General features: G+C 48.6%; 1 protein-coding gene across 2 annotated transcripts; it reads left to right on the forward strand.

Annotated features, from left to right (window-relative positions):
• Positions 1-15,602: 15,602 nt before the first annotated feature.
• Positions 15,603-19,419, forward strand: LOC120693464 (zinc finger CCCH domain-containing protein 62-like). 2 transcript variants are annotated; one of them, XM_039976910.1, is made up of 10 exons: positions 15,603-15,964; positions 16,107-16,180; positions 16,816-16,930; positions 17,093-17,151; positions 17,435-17,486; positions 17,587-17,698; positions 17,817-17,915; positions 18,001-18,128; positions 18,240-18,344; positions 18,718-19,419. In XM_039976910.1, the coding sequence occupies exons 1-10, from the start codon at positions 15,669-15,671 to the stop codon at positions 19,022-19,024; spliced, it is 1,347 nt and encodes a 448-aa protein (XP_039832844.1). In that variant the 5' UTR covers positions 15,603-15,668; the 3' UTR covers positions 19,025-19,419. The 2 variants fall into 2 exon arrangements, with proteins under 2 accessions (XP_039832844.1, XP_039832845.1); XM_039976911.1 differs by having other exon boundaries at positions 18,001-18,119.
• The last annotated feature ends 6,761 nt before the right edge of the window (positions 19,420-26,180 follow it).

The following is a 26,180-nucleotide window of genomic DNA, read 5'->3' on the forward strand; positions in this document are numbered from 1 at the left end:
GAGAAATGCGTTTTTTTCCAATTCGAGGAGCATTGGATAAGATTGATTTATCCTGATCTTTCAAATTTGGGCACTTTTTTTATGAAAAATAGTAAATGAAAAAGGCATTGATTCCTCATTAAGTTCAACAACTTTATATTGGCACTCACAAATCTCTAGTCAAGATGGCAACGGGGCGCGGGTCTGGGCCGAGGGGAGTGTAGTTTTTCCACCAGTGCCGGCTCGGGCAGGTATGTTTCCTGCCGTTGATTGAGCTTCAAAAATCGTGCAGCTTGATGGGAGTGGTTGAAGTTGGTCCCACCACTTTGATGCGGACCCCATACCAAAGCAGCCCGAGAGTGCAGCGCCAAGCACAGAGCCGAGACTACCCAGGCAGCAGGTGAGTATAGATGGCCAATGGGCCGGCCCCGCCCGGCACGATGATGTCGGGCTGGCACGGCCCGAAAGGCATCGAGTCGACACGGGCTGACGGGCCTCACGGGCCGTGCCGCTGCGGGCAGGCCAGGCACGGCCCAGTCCACGGGCCGTGCGAGCCCATGGCCCATAACGCTCAAAATACTTTAAACACTTTAAATTTTTTCACATTCACAGTTACTCAGCAAATTCATAGAATACAAAGCCACAAGTGATAAGTCTCAGCTAATTCAAAGTTACTCAGTTCACGGTGCAATACAAGTCACAAGTCACAAAACACAAAGCCACAATCACATGCAGGCATGCAGCACAACACAAGTCAAGAGATAGCAAGAATATATCAAAATGAGCTAATGTGCAATGCTGCCTCATTAAAAACCTTTCTAGGTAAAACGCACCTTTGTGAGAAACCCTAGAAAGGAAAAAAGAGTTCAGCCAGCTCAGAATTAAGTGTTAGTGTTATTACAATCCATAGTGGTTCAAATGGCCACCCAAAATTACAGTGAGTCCACAGATTACTCACTCATCTCACAGCAAAATAACCCTCTCAGTCACTCTCAGAGTCTCAGCTCACAGCCCCACCACCACCAGCTCCTTCATCATCAAGAAAGAGGTTCTTGAATGCTTCCTCCAGCTCTGTGTCCTCGGCTTCATGCTGTTCTCTTCTTGCCCCTAACTCCCAACCCTTGATGCAGGTAAGCATCTCCACGTTCTCTGGCAAGAGGCGCCGTCGCCGCTCTTCAAGGATCCTTCCTGTTAAACTGAAACAAGACTCGGAAGAGACAATAGATACAGGAACAAACATGATATCTCTAGCCATTATAGATAGGATTGGATAGGTTAGCTTATGGTCACGCCACCAAAGAAGTATGTCAAAGTCATTATCATAAGCAGTGACACAATCACTATCTAAGTAAGCAGAGAGCTCACTAACAGGAGAGGAAGATGAACATGAAGTGGAAGAGGGAGGAGGACCAACAACACCTGAACCTGAACCACCACGGCCTCCAAATATCCTTCCCCATGCCTGCTTTTTCTTACCTGATTGAGCTGATGGTTGTGCAACCCTTTGAGATCTAGCTGCACTAAACTTGTTCTCATATTTTGTAAACAGTTTATACAATTCAATTTTAACACCAGCATAGTATGAATTTAAGTGGCTCCAATACTTTCAGCAAGTAATTCTAGCACATTAAAGAATCCTCTCATCTTAGCTCTAGGATCAAGTATGAATGCATATGAATAAAGCAGTGGTATATCCTCCCAATATTTAAGAAATTTAAGCTTCGTTGGAGCAACAATAGTTCTAAGGTTATGATCTCTTTCAGCAACATGCAAATGAGAATCAATCTCTAAGATATGATGCAAAACAAGTGGACTTGTGGGATAATAAACACCAGATAGAACAACAGTTGAATCATAGAAGAGTTCCAGAAATTCCATTACCTTTTCAGCAGCATACCAATGATTTCTAGTCAACAATTCTGAACCATAATGAGAGTTAATGAATACAGAAAAGATATCCTTGTATGGAATCAAATGTTTAAGCATCAGATATGTGGAATTCCATCTAACATCCATGTCCAAGCCAAACTTTCTAGGTCTAACATCTTTAGCATTACAATATTCCTTAAACAGTGCAATTCTTTGATTAGAGGAATTTAAGAAGTTAATTGCAGTTCTAAAATCTTCTGTAACAGGTTTCAACCTTTTCAGTCTAGATTTGATAATAAGATTAATGATATGACGTGCACAACATTGATGCACAAGATAATACTTACGCTTATTAGGATCAGAAGCTGTAGGTGCAGGACCAGAACCCAAGTAACCAAAGAACATAGGTGCCAAAGTCTCCATAGCCTTAGCATTAGAAGAAGCATTGTCTAGAGTGACAGCAAAAATCTTATCAATCAAACCAAACTCCTCAACCACACTAGCAATCCTTTCGGCAATGTTTTCACCAGAATGTTTAACCTCGATCAGCCTAAAACCGAGAACCCTTTTTCGTAACTCACAATCAGAATTGACATAATGAGCAACCACACTAACATAGTCCTCCTTAGTATTGCCAGACCAAATGTCTGAAGTTAAAAAAATAGAAGAAGCAGCAGGCAACACAGATTTCATAAGCACATCACGTCGATCAGCAAAGAGTTTACCAAGATCTCTAGTAGTGGTCTGTCTAGAAACCTTAACAAACTGAGGATTATGAGCACGAGTAATGTAATCCTCCCAGGCCTGTGTCTCACCTATGCCTAATGGAAGGTCCAGCCTAGCAATCAACTGGCACAACTCGGTACGAGCAACAGCAGGATCATAAACCCAGTTGCGGAAACTATCATGATTCAGAGCAAGCCTAGACTGGACCCTATGAGCATGATCAACCTTTTTCCTACAGGAAGCCTGGTGCCTAATCAAATGACCAGTACCAGAACAAGATCTAGCAGACAATCTCTTGCTACAAATGTTACAGATAGCAGCAACTCGCACATCATTTTCCTTGACCTCCTTGAAATCAGCCCAGACACTGGATTTGCGTTTACCTGAAGATGAGGTACCATGAGTGTCGGTGGAACCGCACCCTGCTGCCATCGCGGCCCCTCCACCACCGTCGCCGGCACTGGCCTCGGCATCGACATCAATAACGTTGTTCGGAACATTGCCGTCACCGACATCGATACCGAACAATGCCGCATCGTCCTCACGGACGTCGTCGTCGTCCTCCATTTCTAGCTCGCCCGCTAGGTGGTCATCGCCAAGATGCTCATCCACCCCCGACATTGCGACCCTGAGCGTGGACGGGCCGGACGGTTGACCCTCGCCTCCAGCACCGTTCCTCAACGGAGCACTGGGCCGGCACCGAGCCATGTCTAGGCTAGAGGAGGAAGACTCGGCATCGGACACCGACCTGTGCAGAGGACAAAGGAGAGTGAGTGAGAGATAGAGAGAGATAGCCATCGATCTAGATCTAGGGTTAGGGTTAGGTTTCAAGGAGTTACCTGCGCTACCGGAGCCCGGTGCCGGACGAGGGCCACCCAAAGGAGATGAGACAGAACCGATTAGAAACTGGAATCGACGGCGAGCGGCGGAGGGACTGGACAGTAACACAAACTCACATAGTCCGGCGAGATAGAGAGGGCAGAGTAGAGGAAGGGAGAGTAGGGAGGGAGGAGACGAGGAGGGAAGGAGATGGAGGAGCGTCGGCGTGGTCACCGGAGCCAGGGATGGTCGGAGGCGAGACTGCAAGAGCCGAGAGCGGAGAGCCCGAGACGAAAGCGAGAGAGACTGAATGAGTGCGGCGGCCGGGAGGGGAGAGGTTGGTTTAGGGTTTGGGGGGTGGGGGCGGGGGGGGGGGGGGGGCGTCGGGTTTTATAGTGGGCGGGGCCAGCGCCTAAAGAGCCGTTGTGGGGGGGGGAGTTAACGGGCAGGTACCGGGCCGACCGTTGGAGCAGGCCGTGCCCGTGCCGTGCCACGGGCCTGGGGTGCGGGCCAAGCACGGCTTGCTCCCTCTGGCCGTGCTAGCCCGGGCCCGTTGGTCACCGGGCCGAGACGGGCTTGGGCCGGGCCAAAAAAACAGGCCCCGTGCCGGGCCAATGGGCTCGGACTGCATGGCCAACTATACATGTGAGGCACGTTGGTACATGGGACCCACCTCTCCTCCATTAATCCCTACCACCAACCCTGTCGTGCCTGTCAGCCCGGTCTCGATCTTTCAAGTTGGGCTGTGTTTAGATCCGTAAAATGGTGGTAAAAATGGTCACATCGGACACTGTAGTACACTGTAGCACTTTTCGTTTGTTTGTGGTAACTGTTGTCCTACCATGACCTAACTAGGCTCAAAAGATTCGTCTCATCGTGTACATCAAAAATATGCAATTAGTTTTTTATGTATCTACATTTAATGCTCCATGCACGAGGCAAAAGATTTAATGTGATAGGTGAATAGTGAAGTTTGGAGAGAGAAATTTTGGAACTAAACACACCCTTGGTGCTTTTCATTCAAAGGACACTGCGGAGGTGGTTTCGACGGAGCTCGTGACAGGGATGAGCTGCCACCAACAATCTCATGGTTCCTTCCCTTTTTTTTTGAAAACATGGTTCCTTCCTTTTTGAACTTCCAAATCAGGAACCAAAATGCCGAGTGTTGTTTATATCGTGCCCTAGAAATAAATTAACAATTGACCAAGAAAAGAATAGCTATAATTTAATAACACAGAAATAATCCTAATTTACCTTGTTCATATCACAAAATGGTTTCTTATTCGTTATATCATACTTATGTATAAGGGACACATTGATAATGGAGATGGTTAATTTACAAGATGAGAATATGGCATTTGACGGACTTTCTTGCACAGACCACAGATCCTTTGGCCATGTGGAGGATTTTGACCATACTCAAAAATAATCTGCCTTATCCATACTCAACATTCGAGGCAAAAAAAAAAAAAACTGAGAGAACAAAAGTTTGTAAGGTCTAAGTCTAGCATCAACTGAAGCCTTTATCGACACCAAACATCCATGCAATGTTAACACTTGTAGCTATAAAGGTCGATTAGAAGCTTTTGGGTGGGTTTCAGACTCATAGTTTTTTATATACAACATGTCTCATCTGCAATGGTGGTACCCAACTTGTTGTCTGGGAACTGTTATTGAATTAACTTTCTTCTCCAATATTCTTCACCGGCATCTAAAATTGGGCCAACAATAAGAAATAGTTAAAAAGGTGCAAGTATACAGTGTACACGAAACAAATGTGTAACAATGCATTCAGTCAAAATGTTGGAAACCAAGCAGTACTTACAAGACAGCAAAATCTAACTCTAGGAAATTATGATAACAGCTAGTAACAACTCACTGATTGGTTGCAATATCACATTCTAACTTTTATACATATTATATCATAGTACCAAATATTATGGTACTTTTAGGATCAGATTCATGAAGTAAATTCTAAACTACTTGCTCCAAACACCAAACAGGTAGAAACAGAACTCATTCCACCATCCAAATTTCTCATGATTCTTCAATCTATACATATGGGCATCATTCTTTTAGAAACATCTCTCCATTTTAGACATGGTAGCAGCCTAAAATATTGCTGCAAGGAGGAATTTAGAAATTTTTGACACTTGTACTTATTATTCAGCATGTACAAATAGACATGTGCTCATACTATATGATCTGCAGAAGAATATAGCAGTACCCATGTAAAATTTCTTGATACAATTTCAATTAGTATGTTCAAATATAATTCTTGTTTTCTCCACTATATGTAGAAACAACATGAGCACTTTAGGATCATATTGATGTGGGCATGTGGCCACATTCATACGCTCATATTATAAAATAGCTTGACACAACATTTCAAGAACAACATGTTTTCAGGAAAATGGAGAGAGCTCATGAGAAAGGACCAAGAAAGCTAAGAAGGATGATATTCCCCCTCTACATTCGGGCATGCGAGAAACACTACAATCTATAGAAAAAAAAAGTATATTTTCTTTATAATTACGGACCATGTAGGCCACGGAAAAGAGAGAGAAACACGGAAGATGCATAACCTGCAAGAAGCTTCCGAATCGTGATACTATGAAACATGTAGGAGAGGTAGAAGAATGTCTCTAGGTTGTGGCCACCACACCAGTGGAATATGTAAGAAAAACATATTGCATTTCACCGCTTCCATTCCCAACCGCCTCGACAGCTCCATGGTGTTTGCATGACCATATCCTGGAAGATAATTGTTCTCAACTAACAGAGACTTAATTAAAAATATTACATCAAATTTTCTGTTAGGATATCTTTGAGATTTAGTACCAATAAATTTCTCGGTACTATTGATATAGCAAAAAATGAATTAAAGTCTTGATAAGAGTAGAAAATCAGTGGCAACCACCATGGAGTATTTGTATTAAATAACAAATTTGGAAATCTACTTGTCTCAAACAGAGGTGGAGCCAGGAAGTTATTTTTTTCATTATTAGGGGGACAACCATGCTAATTTATATAAAAATTTAATTAAATTTTAAATTTCCAATGTAAATTTGGGAACCATAGGAGAGGGGGCCAGGCCCCTATCCGCCCCCCCCCCCCCCCTCTACGCCCCTGGTCTCAAATGTGAACCGTAGTTACTAGACTGAAGAGTATTAGACTTACTGTGTGCTGAATTATTAAAACTTTGGAAAGACACAATTCTTATACTTGGTTGTGAAATCACCTTTCACATGATTGCTGAGATAAAATCGGAGGAACAAACTGGAACACACCTTCACGAGGAAGAGCAATAGCCGAAGTGCCGAACATCGAGTGGACCTCATCTTCGAGATACCGTTCGTCCATTCTCCATTTATGATGCTGCTCCTCCATCCACAGGAAGCCAGCTGGAGTCCTCCCCGTGTGAAGCGTAGCTTCCACCTCTACCATGGACTCTTGACTCCGCATCTTCCTTCTTGCAGCTCCTCTTTGGCTTTACAGCTGCTACTGCGGCAGCTTCGTGCGGGCGGCCTTAGGAATGGGGACGTGCAGCTTGCCTCCGCTCCTCTCATTGGGGAGATCTTGCAGATCTGCATCCATGCCTGCCTACCGTGGTGAATCCAGAAGGAATAAGTGAGGGGAAAATATGAAGATGAGATGGGATCGTAACGAGATACTCCCTCCTTCCCTGTTTATAAGGCATACACGTATATCAAGATTCAAACCTTGTCATCTTTGACCAATAATTTGACTATTAAATTTTTATTTTTATAATGCAAATTTCATATGATTGGATTCATAATCAAATATATTTTACAATGATTATAAGTTTATAATCAAAAGTGATATAATATATGATAAATAAATGGTCAAAGTGTTGTTTAGAAGACCGTGTCATGTTCCACCATGCCTTATAAACGGGGAAGGAGGGAGTAGGAGAGAAAGGGGGAAGAAAAAAAAAAGTCTATATCACCCCCTCGAGTCTTTGGGTGGGCTACGTAACCTTCCAATTTATTAAACGGTCAATATCATCCCCTGAACTTTTCAAAACCGATCAAATTATCCCCTAAAGTAGTTTTAAAAAATCATAGTAAATCACAGAAAAAATCATAAAATAAAAAATCTAATTGTGTTGGACTCCAATTGAGTAGGGCTACACAGTGAACATATAATATGGTATGCTTCAATATATTTTTTTAAGGCTATGAAGAAAAACATAGATCTAAAGCTACATCAAAAAATTACTAAAGCATACCATATTATATATTCACTGTGTAGATCTACTCATTTGGAGTCTAACACAATTGGATTTTCTATTTTATGATTTTTCTGTGATTTACTATGATTTTTCAAAACTGATTTAGGGGGTAATTTGACCGGTTTTGAAAAGTTCAGGGGGTGATATAGACTGTTTTATAGGTTGGGGGTTATGTAGTCATCCCCATAGTTGAGGAGGTGATATAGACTTTTTCCAAAGGGGAACGATGGGGGAGAGGATAAGGAGGAGGAGACGAATAAAAACTGACATGTGGGTCCGGGTAGAATGGTGAATCTGCCTGGCGCGTGAGGCACGAAACGCGCTCGATGTGCGCGAGGCACAGGGCGGAGGCAAAACACACGGACAAACATTAAAAAAAAGACCATATGGACCCATCACACAGATCTCAAAAAACTACATCAACGACACAGAAGTTCCCTGCCCGGGGCGGTGCCGGCGGTATACATTCACCCGGCTGAGGGACACATCCCCGTCCCCGCCCCAATCCCCGAACTGCATTTCCCGAACCCGCCCCGAACAGCTTAACGGAGCCAAATTGATCTCGCTGGGATGAACCGTTGAAGCCGGAGGCGGCGGTGTCGTCGTACGGGAGGCTGCGCGGCGGCGGCGGGCCGCGGGTGCGACGCAAGGCGGCGGCGGATGCTCGGCGGCAACGGGATGCACGGCACCGGGCGAGATCTGAGGAGCGGCGCGGCGGGCTGCTAGGCTGCGGGTGGCACGCAAGAGGGCGGAGAGACATACGACGGCGGCGGGACGAGCGGCGGTGGGCGGGATCTGAGGGGCGGCGGTGACAGCTGGGCATACAGGGGCGGGCGCGTCCCAGTAGCGGCGACGGCGCGTCGGGGGAAGACGTCAGATGCGGCGACGGAGGGAATGGGGAGAGCAGCCCAGCCTTCCACCGGCGACCGGAGTTGGAGATGACCGGCTAGCGAGATGAGAGGGGGCCTGGGGGAGGGGCGAGGATGGGCGGTTGGCTGACGGCGCGACGTGGTGAGGAGAATGAAGCGTAGGGGAGTGATTTTAGGGTTTGGAGGTTTAATGAGCCTTTGTGGGCTAGCGATTTCGGGTTCTAATGGAACCCCGCGGGGCAATTCTGATCCCCGCCCCTGACCCGCTAAGTTTCGGGGGCCGTTGCCAACCTGAATATCTAGATACAATTCTTGCACCAAACCGGGGCATCTCATAGGCCACGCCATATACTTTTCTCTCTCGCGTTGGTCGTTGGATGAAAAACCAACTCCATCAAACACTACAACGTGGCTCTATATTCGTGCACTTCCGAAGCCTTCGTGTGGTCTCTCTCCAGGATATTCGCGAGCCACAAGAGAAGACTTTCTTATGTGTTCCCTGGAAGGGTCCCGCCCACATGTAGTTGTGTCCACCAGCACTATCCTCACCGTCCATCTAAATGCTCAGGGCCGTACCAGTAAATTCGGGGGCCCTGTGCGAAATAATGGACTGGGCCCTAGTGGCCTAGTGCAGGATCATGAATACCAAGCGATAGCAGCCGGCAAGCACGATGTGCTGTGTGAAAGCACAAATGTTACAAGTCACACGTGTGACTGCCAGTTAAATCATCACAGAAGGCCCAATAACTGTTTTTTTGTTCTGAAACAATTTTTTTGTTGCTAGAAAAATTTTTATTGTTTGAGCAACAAAAAAAATTTCCGAAAAAAAAGTTTGTTCTAGCAACAAAGCATTGAGGGGTCTGGTTTATTAGGCCGATTTTAAGTCCAAAAGACGGAATCTTGGAGAGGTTGGGATGCTGTGACAGGTCCACTCGAGATCACACGTGTGACCCCGAGCAGCACCCATGTAAAAGGAAGTGACAAGTGATATGTCTACGACGATTTATCTTTTAGGAGAAATTTGGGCCATGTTTTGCCACAAATTGGGTCAAACAATCAACTAAATTAAAGTCTTTACATGACTATATCTGATGCATACCTAATATTTTGGGGGCCCTTCGAATTCGGGGGCCCTGTGCGGTCGCACGGCCCGCACGTGCCCGGATACGGGCCTGAAATGCTGGGTCCCACGGGTTCTCCTTTACGTGGATCGTCAGTTGTATAATGCCTCTTTTACTGTTGGAGGTAGTTTGGGGAATGCACATGCCATCTAAATGCCTCTGCTCCCTCCTCTCTTCTCTTGCTGCTTCTTCCTGTCCGTGCCGCCGTCGTAATCGAAGCGCTAACGAAATCTCCCATCAACCAGAGAGAAAATTGTAAAAATGAGACTCCAAACAACACGCTTCGCATATTTACCATTCCAAACATTATTTTCGTAAAAATAGAACTCCAAATATCAATCACTTGATTATACTGTCATTTGGTGTATTTCCCTTCTTTTCTTTTTTCTTTCTCTTGTATTTAGGGTGTGAAATACCCCTTTTGCCCCTCCTCTTTTTTACTACACCATACGTCGGACAACGCTGGCCCTTTGCAGACAGGCCGCCCGCCCGCCGCCGCCGCCGCCGGGGCGTGCAGGCAGGCAAGCCGCTGCCGTTTGCCGCCTTTGGGCGGGCAGGCTGCCTAGCTGCTGCCGCCGCCTGGGCGTGCAGGTGCAGGCACCAGGAAGGCCACTGCCGTCTCCTGCCTCCTGGGCGTGCAGACAGGAAGGCCTCCGCCGGTGGGGAGAAAAAAAAATTGTCCATATCAAAACAAATTCCCGGCCATACATGCAAAACAAATTTCAGAGTTTGTAGTATATTGTCCCGGCCTATGCATGCTATCTCTAGTAAACCAAGATTAGTGAACCTAGATAAATGATACTGAACTATACTATACTCTGGAAGATCAAGCTTTATCTCTTGTTTGCCCCAAAAAGGAACAAGCAATCTGGAATGCTCTTACCGGAGGAAGCCTGGATGAGGAACGCTGAGGGGGCTCCTCTCGATGCGTCGGCGGCCAGGTGCCAAGGCCGACGGCGGCCAGGGGCGTCCTCGGCTGGAAGACAGCGCCTGCCACAGCGGGCAGGGGCGCGAGGCGATCGGGGGAGACGAGTGATCGGGGAGAACTGGAGAAGGAAACGAACCGACGTCGTGTGTGCAGTAAAAAAGAGGAGGGGGTAAAAAGGGTATTTCACACCCCAAATATAAAAGAAAGAATAAAAAAAGAAGGAAAACACATCCAATGGCAGTATAATCAAGTAGTTGATGTTTGGAGTCCTATTTTTAGGAAAACAATGTTTGGAATGGCTAATATGCAAAGCGCGTTGTTTGAAGTCCTATTTTTATAATTTTTTCTCAACCAGAAGCTGCATAGTGAAAACCTACCAACCCATTCAGTGGTCAGCCGCTCCATCAAACAGCGTCAACCCCCCCCCCCCCCCCCCCCCCCCCCCCGCCGTACGATCTGCTCCCTGCCTAATCTCCGCTGCTCATGCGCGCTGTCCCACCGAGACCAATCTGAGACAAATTTGGGCGACACCGTCTAGAAGTTCAGAGCCCTCAGCTGCTCTCTCCTCTCACCGAGACAAACATCAAACATTAGATGCTAACTTCTTAGAGTGGCCGAGTCACGAGGAAGGTAACAGGAAGAGAATGTGATAGCCCTGCAAGAATTCGCGAGGCAATTTCACCCTCAGCTGCTCTCTCCTCTCCCTGACGAGTCAATTAGCTAGCTAGCATTGTTAATCTCGGCAGCAAGCGATTATTAATCATATTGGAAGACCAAACAATATACCTTATCATTGATGCATTTAGCTGCATTCTAATTTCAGTTTCACGTTACTTACATACTAGTAATATGCACGTGCGACACACACGTGTTTTAAAAAATCAAATAAAAAAATGTATGTTACAAATGTGTTTTTATAGCCACATCTGTCATTAGTTTTTTGGATACAATATTCAATACATTCAAATTTACCATAAAATGAAAATTTTGAGAGATATAGATCATATGTACATGACCATACATCTCGTGCAACCCATTAACAAGACCACATATCTCGTGCAAAATTGAGAATAAAAAAATGAGAGAAATCTAAGCAAGCATCTGCTTTCTGCTTAGTCCAAGAAGCACAGAGCAAATATCTCACCACTCTCCGCAGCGTTAGAAGTGAGCAAGGTGTGTGTATCTTAAAGGAAGCAAAGCCATATTCGCTACAGCAGAGCTCCTTTGTAGTAGGCTACAAATAAAGAATTAATTAGTTGTATACTAAACTCGGAGTTCTAATTAAATTGAATAAATACATGTCAACTTGGCATAAAATCCTAGATTACAGAGCTGCTCCCAGCATCACGGAACGAATTCTTGATGGTACAAACTGTTTGGATCCAACTATATCTGTAGCATAAAGCGTATATACAAGAGAAATAATGAAATTACGAGAGCATCAAGAAGTAGCGAAGCAAGCAGCCAGGATCTATTTGTGATTAAAATACCTAGACATATAGTAGAACTTGGCAAAAGGCAATGGCCGGACGGCCGACGTCGCCGTAGTCGCCTCGAACCGAGCCCTGGGGTTCGTAGGACTTGATCTCGGAGAGCGGTTGAAGTGGTCTCGGGGCCTCACACTACTACAATAATCTTAATAGATGCGGTTAGATTTTATTTTCAGAGGCGGGCGGGGGCAACCACCTCTGAGCTATCTCATGTGTAAATCAGGCATTTTCAGAGGCAGTTATAGAGGCCCGCCGCCGTCCCCTGCCCGAAGCAGCCCGTCCCGGCCGGATGCGGATGCGCCGCCACCGGACCTGCCATCCCCCGACCAGATTCGCCGCGGCCCCACCCGAATCCGCCGCGGCCCCACCCGAATCCGCCGCGCCCCCACCAGATCTGCCCGCGCCGCTCGTCGCGCCGGGGACCTCCACGCCGCTCGCCGCGCTGGGGAAGGCTGGTGCGCGCCACTGAGCCCACCGCGTGCCCCGCCGAGACTGCCGCGCGCCCCGCCGATCGCCGCGTCGGTGCTGTTCGGGAGAGAGAGAGGGGAGGGAGGGAGAGAGAGATGGATCCGCCGCCGCCAGAGCGTTCGGGAGAGAGAGAGAGAGGGGGGAGGGAGAGAGAGTGTGTGAGTGAGGGAGAGAGATGAGTTAGAGTTAGGCTGGGGTATGGATTTTTAATGGGCTCGGCCCATTAACTGAGGTGGTCATGTTACGTATTACCGCATCTGTTAATCGATTTACTGAGGTGGTTACGGACTACGGCTGTTAATGATGGGCATTAACAGAGGTGGTTATTTTTTATGCCCAGCTCATAAGCATTTTTAAAGTGCCTCACTTAATCTAGAATTGTAGTAGTGTCAAGCACCTACGAGCTAGCTCTCGTCTGAGTGATCCTGATGTCAAGCTCGCCTCAATGGCCTATACCGATGCCAACGTTGTGCGCGGCTTGGAGAGAAACAATGAAAAAAAGGAAAGTCTTCTGGGCGCCAGAGAGAAAGTAGTGGATGATGCAAAGAAAGAGAAACGCAAGGAAGGAAAGGAGAAAAAAAAGGAATGCGTGATTTGGGACAGGATTGATAGCGTGAGAAAAAGGAAAGTCTTTTGGGCGCCAGAGAGAAAGCCGTGGACGATGCAAGGAAAGAGAAACACATGGAAGGAAAGGAGAAAAAAAGAAATGCGTGATTTGGGGCGGGATTGATGGCGTGAGAAAAAGGAAAGTCTTCTAGACGTCGGAGAGCAAGTAGTGGACGATGCAAGGAAAGAGAAACACAAGGAAGGAAAGGAGGAAAAAAATGCGTGATTTATGGGCGGGATTGATAGCATGGGAAAAAAAAGTCTTGTGGGCGCCGGAGAGAAAGCAAGTGGGCCTTCTACGACGCATTCGCTCACAGTCAAAACTGCGACCACGAGCCGCTGCCGCAGCCCGAACCTGCCTAAGGTTTTTCGTTTGTTCATGGATGCTCACTACCACCGACTCACTGCCTAAGGCTATTTATTGGATCTTTTTCGTATGGCTTATTTTTTCCATCCAAGTAGAAAATAGAAAAGCATACTTTTGTATAACAATTGCTAATATAACTTTATGTTTCCTAATATTAAGATAAATACAATGTTGTGTTCAAATTTGAAATACTTTTGGGTTCAAAAATATTTCGAGATACACAAACTTTGATGTTTGGCTTAAGTTATATGAAACTACGTGAGTGATGTATTTATTTCTATATAATGTTTAGCTTTAATTTTTTTAAAATCATTTGAAACTTTTATGGTATGCTCATTAATTGAAAATATGTCTTCATGCCATTTTTTAGAATTTTTTGATAAAATTTAAATATTTTTTAAATTATTATGTGGTAACTTTGAGATAAAAGGTTGGATTACCCCTATCAAACAATTGAATTATTCATTTATCTCTAGGATCTCGGCTATAGTGGTATATATGAACCTAAATATAATTAAGTTAAGTTCAGGTTTGATTTTAGGGAAACTGAAGGCCATTTGAGTACGAACAATGGACTCCAGTGTTCATCGTTATGCATGCAAAAAATGGAGGTGTCTTGTTTCAGAATTATTGCTGAATGCCTGGATGCGTTAGGAAAGAATCAATCTTTCTATTTGCTACCGATGATAAGCTTATAAATCTATCGCGCATTGGAATAACTTTTGGAATGTTTTTGTATGAAATAATGCACTTTATGCGATCCGTTCAGCCCACCAGAGCAACGCCGTCGCCGCTAGTAGATGGCCATTGTAGTATGTGTCTGTGTCAGTGATGCATTGAGTTGGTGATATCCATGATCCTAGAGACTTATTTGTGTTTTGTAATGCACTGTGTTCTGAGGACACACGACATTTATATTTGTGATGGACTATCTACGTTTGTGACGGACTATTTGTTCCTGTGACGGAGTATTTGTGCTTGTGATGAATATTTGTGTTTGTGATGGATTAAGATAGAGAAGATTCACAACTTACCTTTGCTCTTCAACAATATATGGTACTTATATGTGTAAAATGTAACTTCATCTATATGAGCTTGAAGGGGAGCTGAAGATTGATCCTCTGACCAAATATGTGGCTCTTCTTGTTTATTTTGGAAAAGGCACAATATGAAGCAGCAATGTCAAATAAACATGGACCGAATCGGAGAACTGAGCATCCTAATTTCGATGCTTCTGTCATCTATGAGTGTGTGGGTAGAATGACACATGGGAAGCTGGGAATATCTGATGAGGCAGCATTGTTGAGAAGGAAGAAGTTAAGACAAGGAAGAGAAGTGCACAAGCACACATTTCTGCTAGACAGAAGAGACTTGAAAGGGAAAATGAGGAGCTGCGAAAGGAAAATATTGGTCTTCACGAAGTTCAGCATGTTGTGCGGATAATATCGTGAACTGTTGTTCTCACTGCACCATGCATGTTTTAAAAAATACATGTTGCTGATCTCGAAATGTTAATAGGCATTGGCTGCTAAAGGAGGACTCAACTATGATGCACTAGCTCAATAAACTGCAGCTAACTTAGTAAGTTCATTTCTAAACTTATATCCTAGCATATATATAATCAACATGCCGCTGGGAATGTAACCAAAATGATTAAGGACATGTATTCTGCGGTGGATGAACTGCCTGCCGAAACTGGCATTCCTGGTCGCGCCACCCTGAGTGGCGCGACAATACTGAACCGTCGCGCCAGCCCAAGGAAAATGCAGTCCATTCTGATCTGCGCATGACGCTGGCATGATATAACATTCTTATCGTGCCAGCCATATTGGCGTGACAGGTTGGCCACATCAGCTTCCACTTGTTGCAGCGCGGGGTCGGCCTGCCAGCGTGGCGACGCTGTCGCGCTACATGCCATGGCGCGACAGAATCTTCCTGTCGCGCCGCAACCAAACGGACTACCTGGTGCAAATTAAAACTGAGCTGGGTTAAATTTAAAATATTATTAAAAAAAGTTAAAAATTACAAAAAAATTCCCTATTGAACCGCCCGCCGCGATGAGCCCAGAAATAGCAAACACATTTTCAAACCAAAACGCGAAAAAGGAAACCCTCCCTCCCCTTACCCATCCATTCCACTCTCCTCCCCAACGGTCGACCCGTTAACCCGCCATGTCCACCGCCGCCGCCGTCGCCGCCGCCGACCCCCGCGCCGACCACCTCCCCCGGTCGCTGGAAGATCGGCACGAGGTGGATGAAGACTCGGATGAATCGGAGGAGGAAGCGGATGTGGAGAGCGACGGCGAGGGCTCGGAGGTATCGAGCCTCTCCGACTTCTGCGAACCCGACGGGGGCTCCGACGAGGACCCCACCTTCGACCCGGCCGCCGACGGGGACCTCGAGGTGGAGGCCATGCTGCGGGCCAGGATGAGCCGGATGTCCATCTCGGCCTCGGCGCGCAGGGGCAGGTTAGGCAGCGGGGTTGGTCTCCGGTTCGTCCTTCTCTGATTGGGTAAACCTGTCCAATTCGAGGCGATCGTATTGGATCAGAGTAGGGATCTTGTTCTGCGATCTTTGTGGGTTCATGTGAGAAGAATTTCGCGATTTAAGGAAAGGGCCAGCAGTGCTGAAGATGGGAAAGGAGGAGATTGACCTTCTGGCCATGGTGGACAAGCTCAAGCAGGGTGAGTCTTCGATTCTTGTTTCTTTCGGGTAATGCTGGTGGAACTCATTCAGAAATGGAACTACAATATATTATGCCTGCAAGTGTAAAGTTGGGGGAAATGATATGAGGACCTATCGCCAACTTGGCTAATAGAAAAGAAAATCGTGTTTTCTTTTGTTTTGTAACAGCATATGAAACACAGTATCCTCTGCACACTTTCATTCATTTCAATAACTTGGTGCAGGGAATGAACTTTATTTTGCATTTATCTGCTTAGGCACAAAAGTTTAGAAACTGGCATGTGAATTTGATTGATATACAATGAACTTCAGTATGCATTTATCTGCTTGGGCACAAAAGTTTAGAAACTGGCATGGAAATTTTGATTGATACAAAATTTCCGAAAAATACCATTATAATTTTGTATTTACTATCATGCTGTAGCTGTTTTACAAGGGGATTGGGCTTCAGTTATTCCTTCTGTTGTCATTTGTCAATGTAATGTTAAGTACAAGCAGAGAGGTCGTGAGATCATTTGGTGGAAGCATGTTTAGTAAATGTTTTTATGCCTACAGTTCCATGGATCAAATGTGCAAAAGTTTCTTTTTATTTGCATAACGTGGTTGCTCATAAGAGCATTGTTGCAATGTACAGATGTTCAGCTTGAGAAACTGAAGGTTTACGAATGTAAAGCATATTTGCGGATGCACAAGTTAAGATTGACAGGCAAGAAAGAATTGCTCCTAAATCGAATCAGAGAGCATATAGAGTATGAACCACAACCCTAACGTCATATCCTTTTTTTAAAAAAAAACCCTTATTATTGAACTTCTGGTGTTGACAATCCATAACACAAGCAGACTATTGACTTTTTTTTAATATCATATCCGATGCCCTTGATGCACTAACACTTCGCTTCCCATACACACAGGGTGAAAAATGATGGCGAGAAGAAGTACCCAGTGTCAAGCTTTGTTCATAACTGTAAAGGTGAAATAAACTATTTCTAATGTAGAATTGAACACATTGCAACATGGATGAGAAATTGAGAAGAAAGCTTAAACAGATTTGTTGACTTATTTAGATGTTTGCACAGACTTCAAGTGCTTATAGAAAATGAGCTTCATAGCTTTGAAGTGGTCCACGCATCTACATGACCTTAATTTAGGACTTTTCTATAATGAAAAAACATATAATAATTTGATAAGTTTTGAATTCCTGTGCTGTTTATTTGCAAATTTTGTCTCCCTTATAGAGCCCATAATTCATGTAGGTGATGCGTGCAAAGGTGATGTTGTGATGTTTGAGCAATACATTTACAGAAGGTAGTATCAAGCGCAAACTCTGGTGGTGTTTATCAAGAATCGTGAATCTTCAATCATTAAATTTATTTTCATTGTTTATTTCTATTGAGTATTGATGTAGGAAAAAGGGAGCTCCACGTGAAGTCAAGGGCCGCCTATGTGGTCAAAGGACCAATGCCGGTAGAATAATAAAAGAAAGCTATGGCACTGCAAAGCAACAGCATACATTCACTGTTAGTCCTTGGTTCTTCTACGAGCATGCATTCTTCCTTCGGTTACACTATAGCTAGAAGCCTAGCACAATGATCTCTGGAGTCCACTTTATGTGCTACAAATTTATATGTAATGTAGATTGAGATTTTATGGAGTAAAGGATACAAGCCGTGGCCACCCCTTCATCCGCTCCTCATCAAGGGCAGAAATCTTTACAAGGATAAGACCATGAGACAGGTGCATTCTCTAGCAAGGTTCTTTGCATATGAAAAGAAACCTTATTATTGATTGAGCTGCTCTGATATATTTTTTACATCCACAGCCATGGCCTGATGAAGAGGAAAGAAACAAGGTCATACAAGAAAAACATGAAAGAGGGGACTTGGCACGTAAGTCAAGAGCAGCCAGGATTAATGAGAAAGAGAATCAAAAGCTGCTGAGGTTAAATAAGTAAGCTCAAATACTGTGATGGTGTATATTTTGACATGATATTGAGCTAATACCCATGATGGGAGATCGTGGTCAGTAGTAATGTCTAAGAAAGGTGCTAATGCATTTCAGGAACAGGATCAAGGACAATAAGATCAAAGAGCAGCAGAACATGAAGCAAAAACAGCCTCAAGAGCCACAGCAAATTGTCAAATCCACAAATATTCTTCAGCAAAGGTATGTGAACAGGTTCATAATGTTGCAATTGCTATGATGCCCTCCTATTGCATGAAAAGGGTTATCTTGCGTCACTGCTTAGCATATTTACACTAAGCTGCACGGCCGAAATACATGCCGTCCATCTGCATCTAATATATGGTAGATAATTAGTAAAAGAAAAGACTGTTTTCTAATGCTATCATCCTCCTGTTACTAGGCTGACCTTGCTTTTCCATTGCTTGGCATATTTACATTAAGCAAGGTACAATCTATTTGCATCTAATACATGGTAAATTCTTACTAAAAAGAAAATGGCATCTAACTATATCTTTTAGAGAGTTCTAGGGTATTTACTTCAATTGTGCCTATATAATTTTGTTTCATCTGTTAGGGTTGGTGAGAGGAAAGACCCTTCACCCCAAAATGGTGAACCAGGGAATCCAAGGCCTACTTCTTCACACCACAATGAAGTGTTTCCACATAAGGGTGCAACAGGATCTTTTAAGCAAGTGCTCAGTGTTTATCAGATCCCAAAAGCAATCAATGCTATAATAAAAATGGAGGACCGCAGCAAAAAATGCTTTCAGATCCCACTTGTACTCAGCAAATGTTCAAGGACTACAACCACGGTTATCAACAAAGAAATGAAGTCCTACCTCAGGTGTTTCCAATGGGAACTTCCAGGAAAGCATTCGTAAATCATCAGCCCCCTTCCCAACACAATGGTGGATCAGGGAACACCAATCATCATCAGATATCTTCAAAGCCCACTCCTTCAACATTGAAGTATCCCCAGCACCCCCCAAGCATCAGAACCACAGTGAAGAGGATGATTGCAGAGAACTATTGTTTTATCATCAGCATAACACTTACAATTCCACAGAATATGATGACTCTTCATTCCAGCCTCAAGGGAAGTTCACTCAGCATGCAAGTTCATACCAGCATGGCTCCAATTTTAATCAAAATGCCCGAGGTGGTCACCAAGCACATCAACCCCAAAGACCAAGAAATCAAGATCAGAATAACGCTTACTATACTCCAAAATATAATGACTCCTCATCACAAACACGAGGGAAGTTAACTCAGCTTGCAAATGTGTCGGGTACCACGATTAGGGACACCCTAATCGGGGTACTAAGATCGCTTTAAAACGCAAACACATATTAAGGCAACCGGGCCCACAAAGGCCCACGGACTCCCTCCAGTCTGGAAGAAAGGAAATGACTCAAAGAAGCCCAAACACGTGGCCCACCGACACGGTGCGGCCCATCCACGCTCTCCTCGGACTGCGGGGTGGTTTCCGCCTCGCTCGAGAGCTCCCGTCGAGACCCCTCGACTGCGCCCCACATCTCCGCCTCGCTCGAGGGTAGCGAACCTACCCTCGAGCGGGCGGCACATCTCCGCCTAGCTCGAGGGTGGCGAACCTACCCTCGAGTGGGCGGCACATCTCCGCCACACTCGAGGGTAGCGAACCTACCCTCGAGCAGGCGGCACATCTCCGCCTCGCTCGAGGCCACCACTCGGCGCAAGGGACAAAACAACCCTGCAGCTCACCTGCCCGTCGTACGGAGGCTTTAAGTGCCAACCACTCCTCCACAGTGCTCAGGACAGACGGTGTCAGACCGCCATTTCCAACGATGGTTGTGACCGGAGTCCCATCCGCCCGCTCCGGTCACTGCTCCGCCATCCCGGGCGCTGTGGCGATACTGTGGGACCTGCGACGCGGGATGGAGCGTGTCCAGCACTGCCCCCCCGTACTATTCTGCCAACTCCGGCCGTCCGGACTCTACATCATCACACGTAAGACCCCGGGCCCACCTCCTGCTTGGGAGGAGGTCCGGTGTCTCCACGAGCCCCTCGGAGAGGGACGCCCATCATTCGCAGCCAGGAGCCAGGACCTCCCCCCTCGAGGGGTCCGGGACCTCCACGTGTCTCCCGGACCTCCTAAGTATGCATGCCAGCAGTCTGTCCAGGGGGTCCGGGACCGCCGCGTGCCTCGCAGCCGCTGGAGTACACAAGATCCAGACCCGCAGGGCCCACGGAACGCCACATCTGGAGAGCTGTACGACCTACAGCAACGACCACTCCACTACAGGGGTTGGCAGGACGCCGGCGCGATCTCCGCGAGACCAAGGACGATGGCCAAGACGATCGCCACGCCAAATGCCATGCCCCATAGTGTACTTTCTACAGTGTTTGACCACTGCACCCCCACGATTCGGGGGAAGACGGCGACTTTCGTGTCTCCCTACTCATGTATCCCGCCCCTCCTTGTGTCTATAAAAGGAGGAGGCGGGCATCCCTTAAACAGGTCGGACGACTCTCTAGACACCTACCGCTCAGAGCACACGCACCTGCTCCTAGCTTCCGACATCGACATTCGCCACGCTCAAACCCCACTTCTAGCAGAGACCTGGGAGCCTCCCTCCCTCTTTCACCTCGCTTGTACCCCCTACTACAAGCACTCCGGGTGTAAGATAATACAGTGCACTCGCACACCTCCTTTGCTGGACGTACGGCCCCGCGGCCGGAACCAGGATAAACCGTGCGTTACTGTGTTGCCTCTTGCATCATCATCTGGGACGAGGAAACACGCAGCATTTACTAGTTGGGATCCGGGCCCCCGTGTCAGGACACCGACAGTTGGCGCGCCAGGTAGGGGGGCTTGCTGCGTGATATTTTCTCTCTTGTTCCCATTTGATCTTCAGAGATGGCGGGCAGATCCAACCCATATCCCATTGGCATTTCGGATCCGCTCCCAACGGGGTTCGTGATCTGGTTCGGGAGTCTCGAGTTCAGAGCAACCGGCAACGGTTACCTCATGCAGCTCCTCTCGCCTAGACGCGACCCCGTCCCTTCGACTTCACCAGCCCAGCGCAACAAGCGCTCGGGCCAGCGTTCTCGACAAGCACGCGCGGAGCGGCGCCGTGCGTCTTGTCCCAGCTCCCCCGCGTGGGTTGAGGCTGGCATATCGCAACTCGGCATCGCGGCCAACGGGGCCACCGCATCGTCATCACGTGCCTCGGCGTCGTCCGTGCTGGCACCATCACCTGCCGCAGTACCAGTGCCTCCCAGGGGGGGCTCGACCTCGCCATCGCCCTTCCCCTTCGGGATGCACAATACTGCGACCTACGCTTCTTCGATCAGTTCTAACTTCACCGAGTATGAGGATTTGCCGGGTCATCACCTTCTGTCGATCCGCAACCTCATCGCGTCGTCCCCCGACGAATCCTACCCCGAGACGGCGAGCTCGATCGCCGACGACGTCAACTTCTTCATGAACAACTTCACGGCCGAGGAGGCCGAGGACTACTCCGGGGTCCGCGACCCCGACGCATTCCGCTCGTTCCAACTCGCGACAGCCTATTGCCTCACTTGCTCTGAGGACTCCAGCGAGGGGGATTATAACCCCGCCCGGGAGTGCTTCATGGCAGACCTTGCGGACGAGCAGGACGACAATGCCCCGGGCGACGACGGGGACGATGGAGTGGACCCGCAGGCGAACCAACTGGTGGTGCCGCCTGCGGCCCCTTCTTCTTCGTCAAGCTCGGCGGCGCGGCAAGCACAGCTGGCACAGCTCAAAGAGCTTCAAGCCAAGCTCGATGAGCAACGCCGGCAGACACAGGAACTGCGCACCGCGCTCGAGCAGCAGTGCACCGCACGGGGCGCGCACGTCCAGGCGGTGGCGCTCGTTGCCCGGGAACGCATCCTGGCCGACAACAACGTCGACAAACCTCCGGAACTGAAGACGGCCGGCGAAAAACTCGTCGCTGCGGCCTACCTACTTCAAGCCATGCCCGAGCCATCGACGCCTTCAGGCCACAACCTGCGCCGCGAGGCACAGGCGCTCATCGAGCAAGCTGCCGTGCAGCAGGTCGAGAGCTCTGCGTCTCGCATGCGCTCAAAGGCCCCGGAGCTGCTTGGTGGGGCTGTGCACCAGGACCACGAGGCTTCGGTGCACACTCCACCAGCGGCGAAGGGCAAAGCAGCCGTAGCGCCCGGTGCGAAGGCACCCTCGGTGCACGACCGCATCGAAAGGCCTCCCGCGAGGGAACGGCTCCTTGACATGCGCGGGCACGCCGAAGACGGCAATGCCCGCTACATCGTCGGCGGCAAAAAGTACACCCCTCGACGGGGTGGACGCTTTGACCCCGAGCACGACAGGGGTGAGTCCCCGGAGCCTCCGGGCACCCGGGTGTTCAGCCGGGAGATTCGAAAGGCTTCCTTTCCCCCGTGTTTTCGACAACCCACCACCCTCGTCAAGTACTCGGGCGAGACCGATCCTGCAGTCTGGCTCAACGATTACCGCCTAGCGTGCCAGCTAGGCGGTGCGACGGAAGACGCGGTCATCATCCGCAACCTTCCTCTTCACCTTGCTGATGCCACACGAACGTGGCTCGAGCACTTGCCCGCGGACCAGATCCACAATTGGGCCGACTTAGTCAAGATCTTCGTGGGCAACTTCCAGGGCACATACGTGCGCCCTGGGAACTCCTGGGACCTCAAAGGGTGTCGCCAGAAGCCCAACGAGTCCCTGCGCGACTACGTGCGGCGCTTCTCCAAGCAATGCACCAAGCTCCCCAGCGTTACCCACGTCGAGGTCATCAACGCCTTTCTCGAGGGTACGACGTGCAGGAACCTGGTGCACGAGCTTACGAGAAGTCGACCCGCCAACACCAATGAGTTGTTCGATGCTGCCACCAACTACGCCGCCGGCGAGGAGGCTGTTGGTGCTATCTTCGATGACAAGCCGAGCAAGCGCAAAGACGATGCGCCCGCGGAGGGCAGCAACGTCAAGCCCAACGCCCCCAAGAAACAGAAGCGGGGGAGGAAGGGAAAGAAGCCAGTCCCACCGAACCAGCGCGGATCGGGGCAGGCAGAGGACTCCGAGGAGGCCTTCGCTGCCGCCCCGGACCGTAAAGGACCTCGAGGCCCCTCGAGGCGGTGGTGGCCTGTTCGACGACATGCTTAAGAAGCCGTGTCCTTACCACAAGGGCTCGATCAACCACACCCTCGAGCAATGCGAGATGCTCAAGAAATACTTCAACCGCGTCGCGCATCGCGATGAGTACAGGAAAAAGGATGCTGGCGACAAAGGTGGAGACGACGAGTTCCCCCCAGTGGAGAACGCCTTCTTCATCTTTGGAGGACCAACGACGAACATGACCTGCCAGCAGCGCAAGCGCGAGCGCCGAGAAGTTTTCTCCGTCACCAAGGCCACGCCATCTTACCTCGACTGGTCGGAGAACACCATTTCCTTTGGCTGCGATGACCACCCTGACTACGTCCCGCACCCGGGACGGTACCCACTCGTTGTCGATCCCGTCATCGGCAACTCTCGCTTCTCCAAGGTGCTCATGGATGGAGACAGCAGCCTAAGCATCATGTACGCCCACACCTTGGAGCTCATGGGGATCGGACTGAACAAGCTTCGCCCCAGCAAGTCGCCATTTCATGGCGTTGCGCCGGGAAAGCGCGTTCAACCTCTCGGCCAGATCGATCTGCCTGTCTGCTTCGGCACGGCAGCCAACTTCCGCAAGGAGGTACTCACCTTTGAGGTAGTGGGGTTTCGAGGGTCTTATCATGCCATCCTTGGCCGTCCCTACTATGCCAAGTTCATGGCCATCCCCAACTACACCTACCTCAAGCTGAAGATGCCGGGTCCGAAGGGCGTCATCACCGTCGGCTCTTCGTTCGAGCATGCCTACGAGTGCGACGTCGAGTGCGTTGACCATGCGGAGGCTCAGGCGGAGGACGAGGCCCTCGCCGCCACCCTCGACAAAATGGCAAGCGAGGCCTTGGACTCCACGCACCGACACGCGGGCAGCTTCGAGCCCGCCGAGGGTATCAAGAGGGTGCCCCTCAATCCGAATCACTCCGACGACAAGGCGTTGCAGATTAGCGCCACCCTTGACAGCAAATAGGAAGTGGTGCTCGTCGACTTTATCTGCGCCAACGCGGACATCTTTGCGTGGAGCCCCTCGGACATGCCTGGCATACCGAGGGAGGTCGCCGAGCACTCCCTTGATATCCGACCCAACTCCAAGCCGGTGAAACAGCGTCTACGACGCTTCGACGAGCTCAAGCGCCGGGCGATCGGCGAGGAGTTGCAGAAACTTCTGGCGGCCGGGTTCATCAAGGAGGTATTCCATCCCGAGTGGCTTGCTAATCCTGTATTAGTAAAGAAAAAGAGTGGAAACTGGAGGATGTGTGTAGATTACACAAGTTTAAATAAAACATGTCCGAAGGTTCCCTTTCCTTTGCCATGTATCGATCAAATCGTAGATTCTACTGCGGGATGCGAACTTTTATCCTTTCTTGATGCTTATTCCGGCTATCACCAAATCAAGATGAAAGAGTTCGACCAGCTCGCGACTTCTTTTATCACACCTTTCGGCATGTACTGCTACGTTACGATGCCCTTTGGCCTCAGAAACGCCGGAGCTACGTATCAGCGGTGTATGCTCCACGTTTTCGGAGACCATCTCGGGCGCAACGTAGGGGCATATGTCGACGATATCGTTGTAAAATCCAGGAAGGCGGACGACCTGGTCGCCGATCTCAGGATCGCGTTCGATTGCCTACGGGCCAAAGGGGTAAAACTTAACCCCAAGAAGTGCGTGTTCGGGGTGCCTCGAGGCATGCTCTTGGGTTTCATTGTCTCCCAGCGGGGCATGGAACCCAACCCTGACAAAGTCTCGGCCATCACTCGAATGGGACCGATCCGAGACCTAAAGGGGGTACAGAGGGTCATGGGATGCCTAGCGTCCCTCAGCCGGTTCATCTCGCGTCTCGGCGAGAAAGGCTTACCCCTGTATTGACTCTTGAGGAAAACCGAGCACTTCACGTAGACCCCCGAAGCCCAAGAAGCCCTCGACAGGCTGAAGGCATCGCTCACTCATGTCCCCATTCTCACACCACCCACGGACGGCGAGCCCCTCTTTCTGTACGTAGCTGCAACGACCCAAGTGGTCAGCGCGGTGGTCGTCGTCGAAAGACAAGAGAAGGGTCATGCTCTGCCCGTCCAACGGCCGGTGTACCACATCAGCGAGGTGTTGTCTAAAACTAAGACACGCTATCCGCAGATTCAGAAGCTGCTCTACGCAGTGGTTTTGGCTCGACACAAGCTGCGCCACTACTTCGAGGCCCATCCCGTCACCGTGGTCTCATCTTTCCCTTTGGGAGAGATAGTCCGCAACCGGGAAGCCGAGGGTAGAATTGCCAAATGGTCTGTGGAGCTGATGGGAGAAACTCTCACTTACACCCCTCGCAAAGCGATCAAGTCCCAAATCTTGGCTGACTTCATGGCTGAGTGGGCGGACACTCAGCTACCCCCACCACAGATCCAGGCCGAATGCTGGACCATGTACTTCGACGGGTCGGTGATGAAAACCGGTGCCGGCGCCGGCCTCCTTTTCATCTCACCCCTCGGGGAACACATGCGGTACGTGGTACGCTTGCATTTCCCTGCGTCTAACAATATGGCGGAGTACGAGGCCCTCCTCAGTGGTCTCCGAATCGCCATTGAGCTCGGCGCCAAACGCCTCGACGTACGTGGTGACTCTCAACTCGTCATCGACCAAGTAATGAAGGAGTCTAGTTGCCACGACCTGAAAATGGAGGCATACTGCAATGCAGTGCGCCGCCTTGAAGACAAGTTCGACGGCCTAGAACTCAATCATCGCCCACCACCAGCGGAAGACCCGTGCGCGTGACTCGCGACTCTCCGTCGTTTTCGAATCAAGACGGAATATTCCTTCGTGGGTCCCTTTACCCTCGAAGGAATCACATTCCGAGGCCTTACTGATTAGGGGTTCGAAGCCTGGCCTTTCGAGGGTTCGACAGGCGCCC

The sequence above is a fragment of the Panicum virgatum genome, chromosome 9N (assembly GCF_016808335.1).
Source record: "Panicum virgatum strain AP13 chromosome 9N, P.virgatum_v5, whole genome shotgun sequence".
NCBI classification, from domain to species: Eukaryota; Viridiplantae; Streptophyta; class Magnoliopsida; order Poales; family Poaceae; genus Panicum; species Panicum virgatum.

Coding starts and splice junctions, on each gene's coding strand:
- LOC120693464 (XM_039976910.1), top strand. CDS start 15,669: ATGTCCACCGCCGCCGCCGTCGCCGCCGCCGACCCCCGCGCCGACCAC. Junction 15,965..16,106: donor GCCTCGGCGCGCAGGGGCAG/GTTAGGCAGCGG, acceptor TCGCGATTTAAG/GAAAGGGCCAGCAGTGCTGA. Junction 18,345..18,717: donor ACAAATATTCTTCAGCAAAG/GTATGTGAACAG, acceptor TTCATCTGTTAG/GGTTGGTGAGAGGAAAGACC.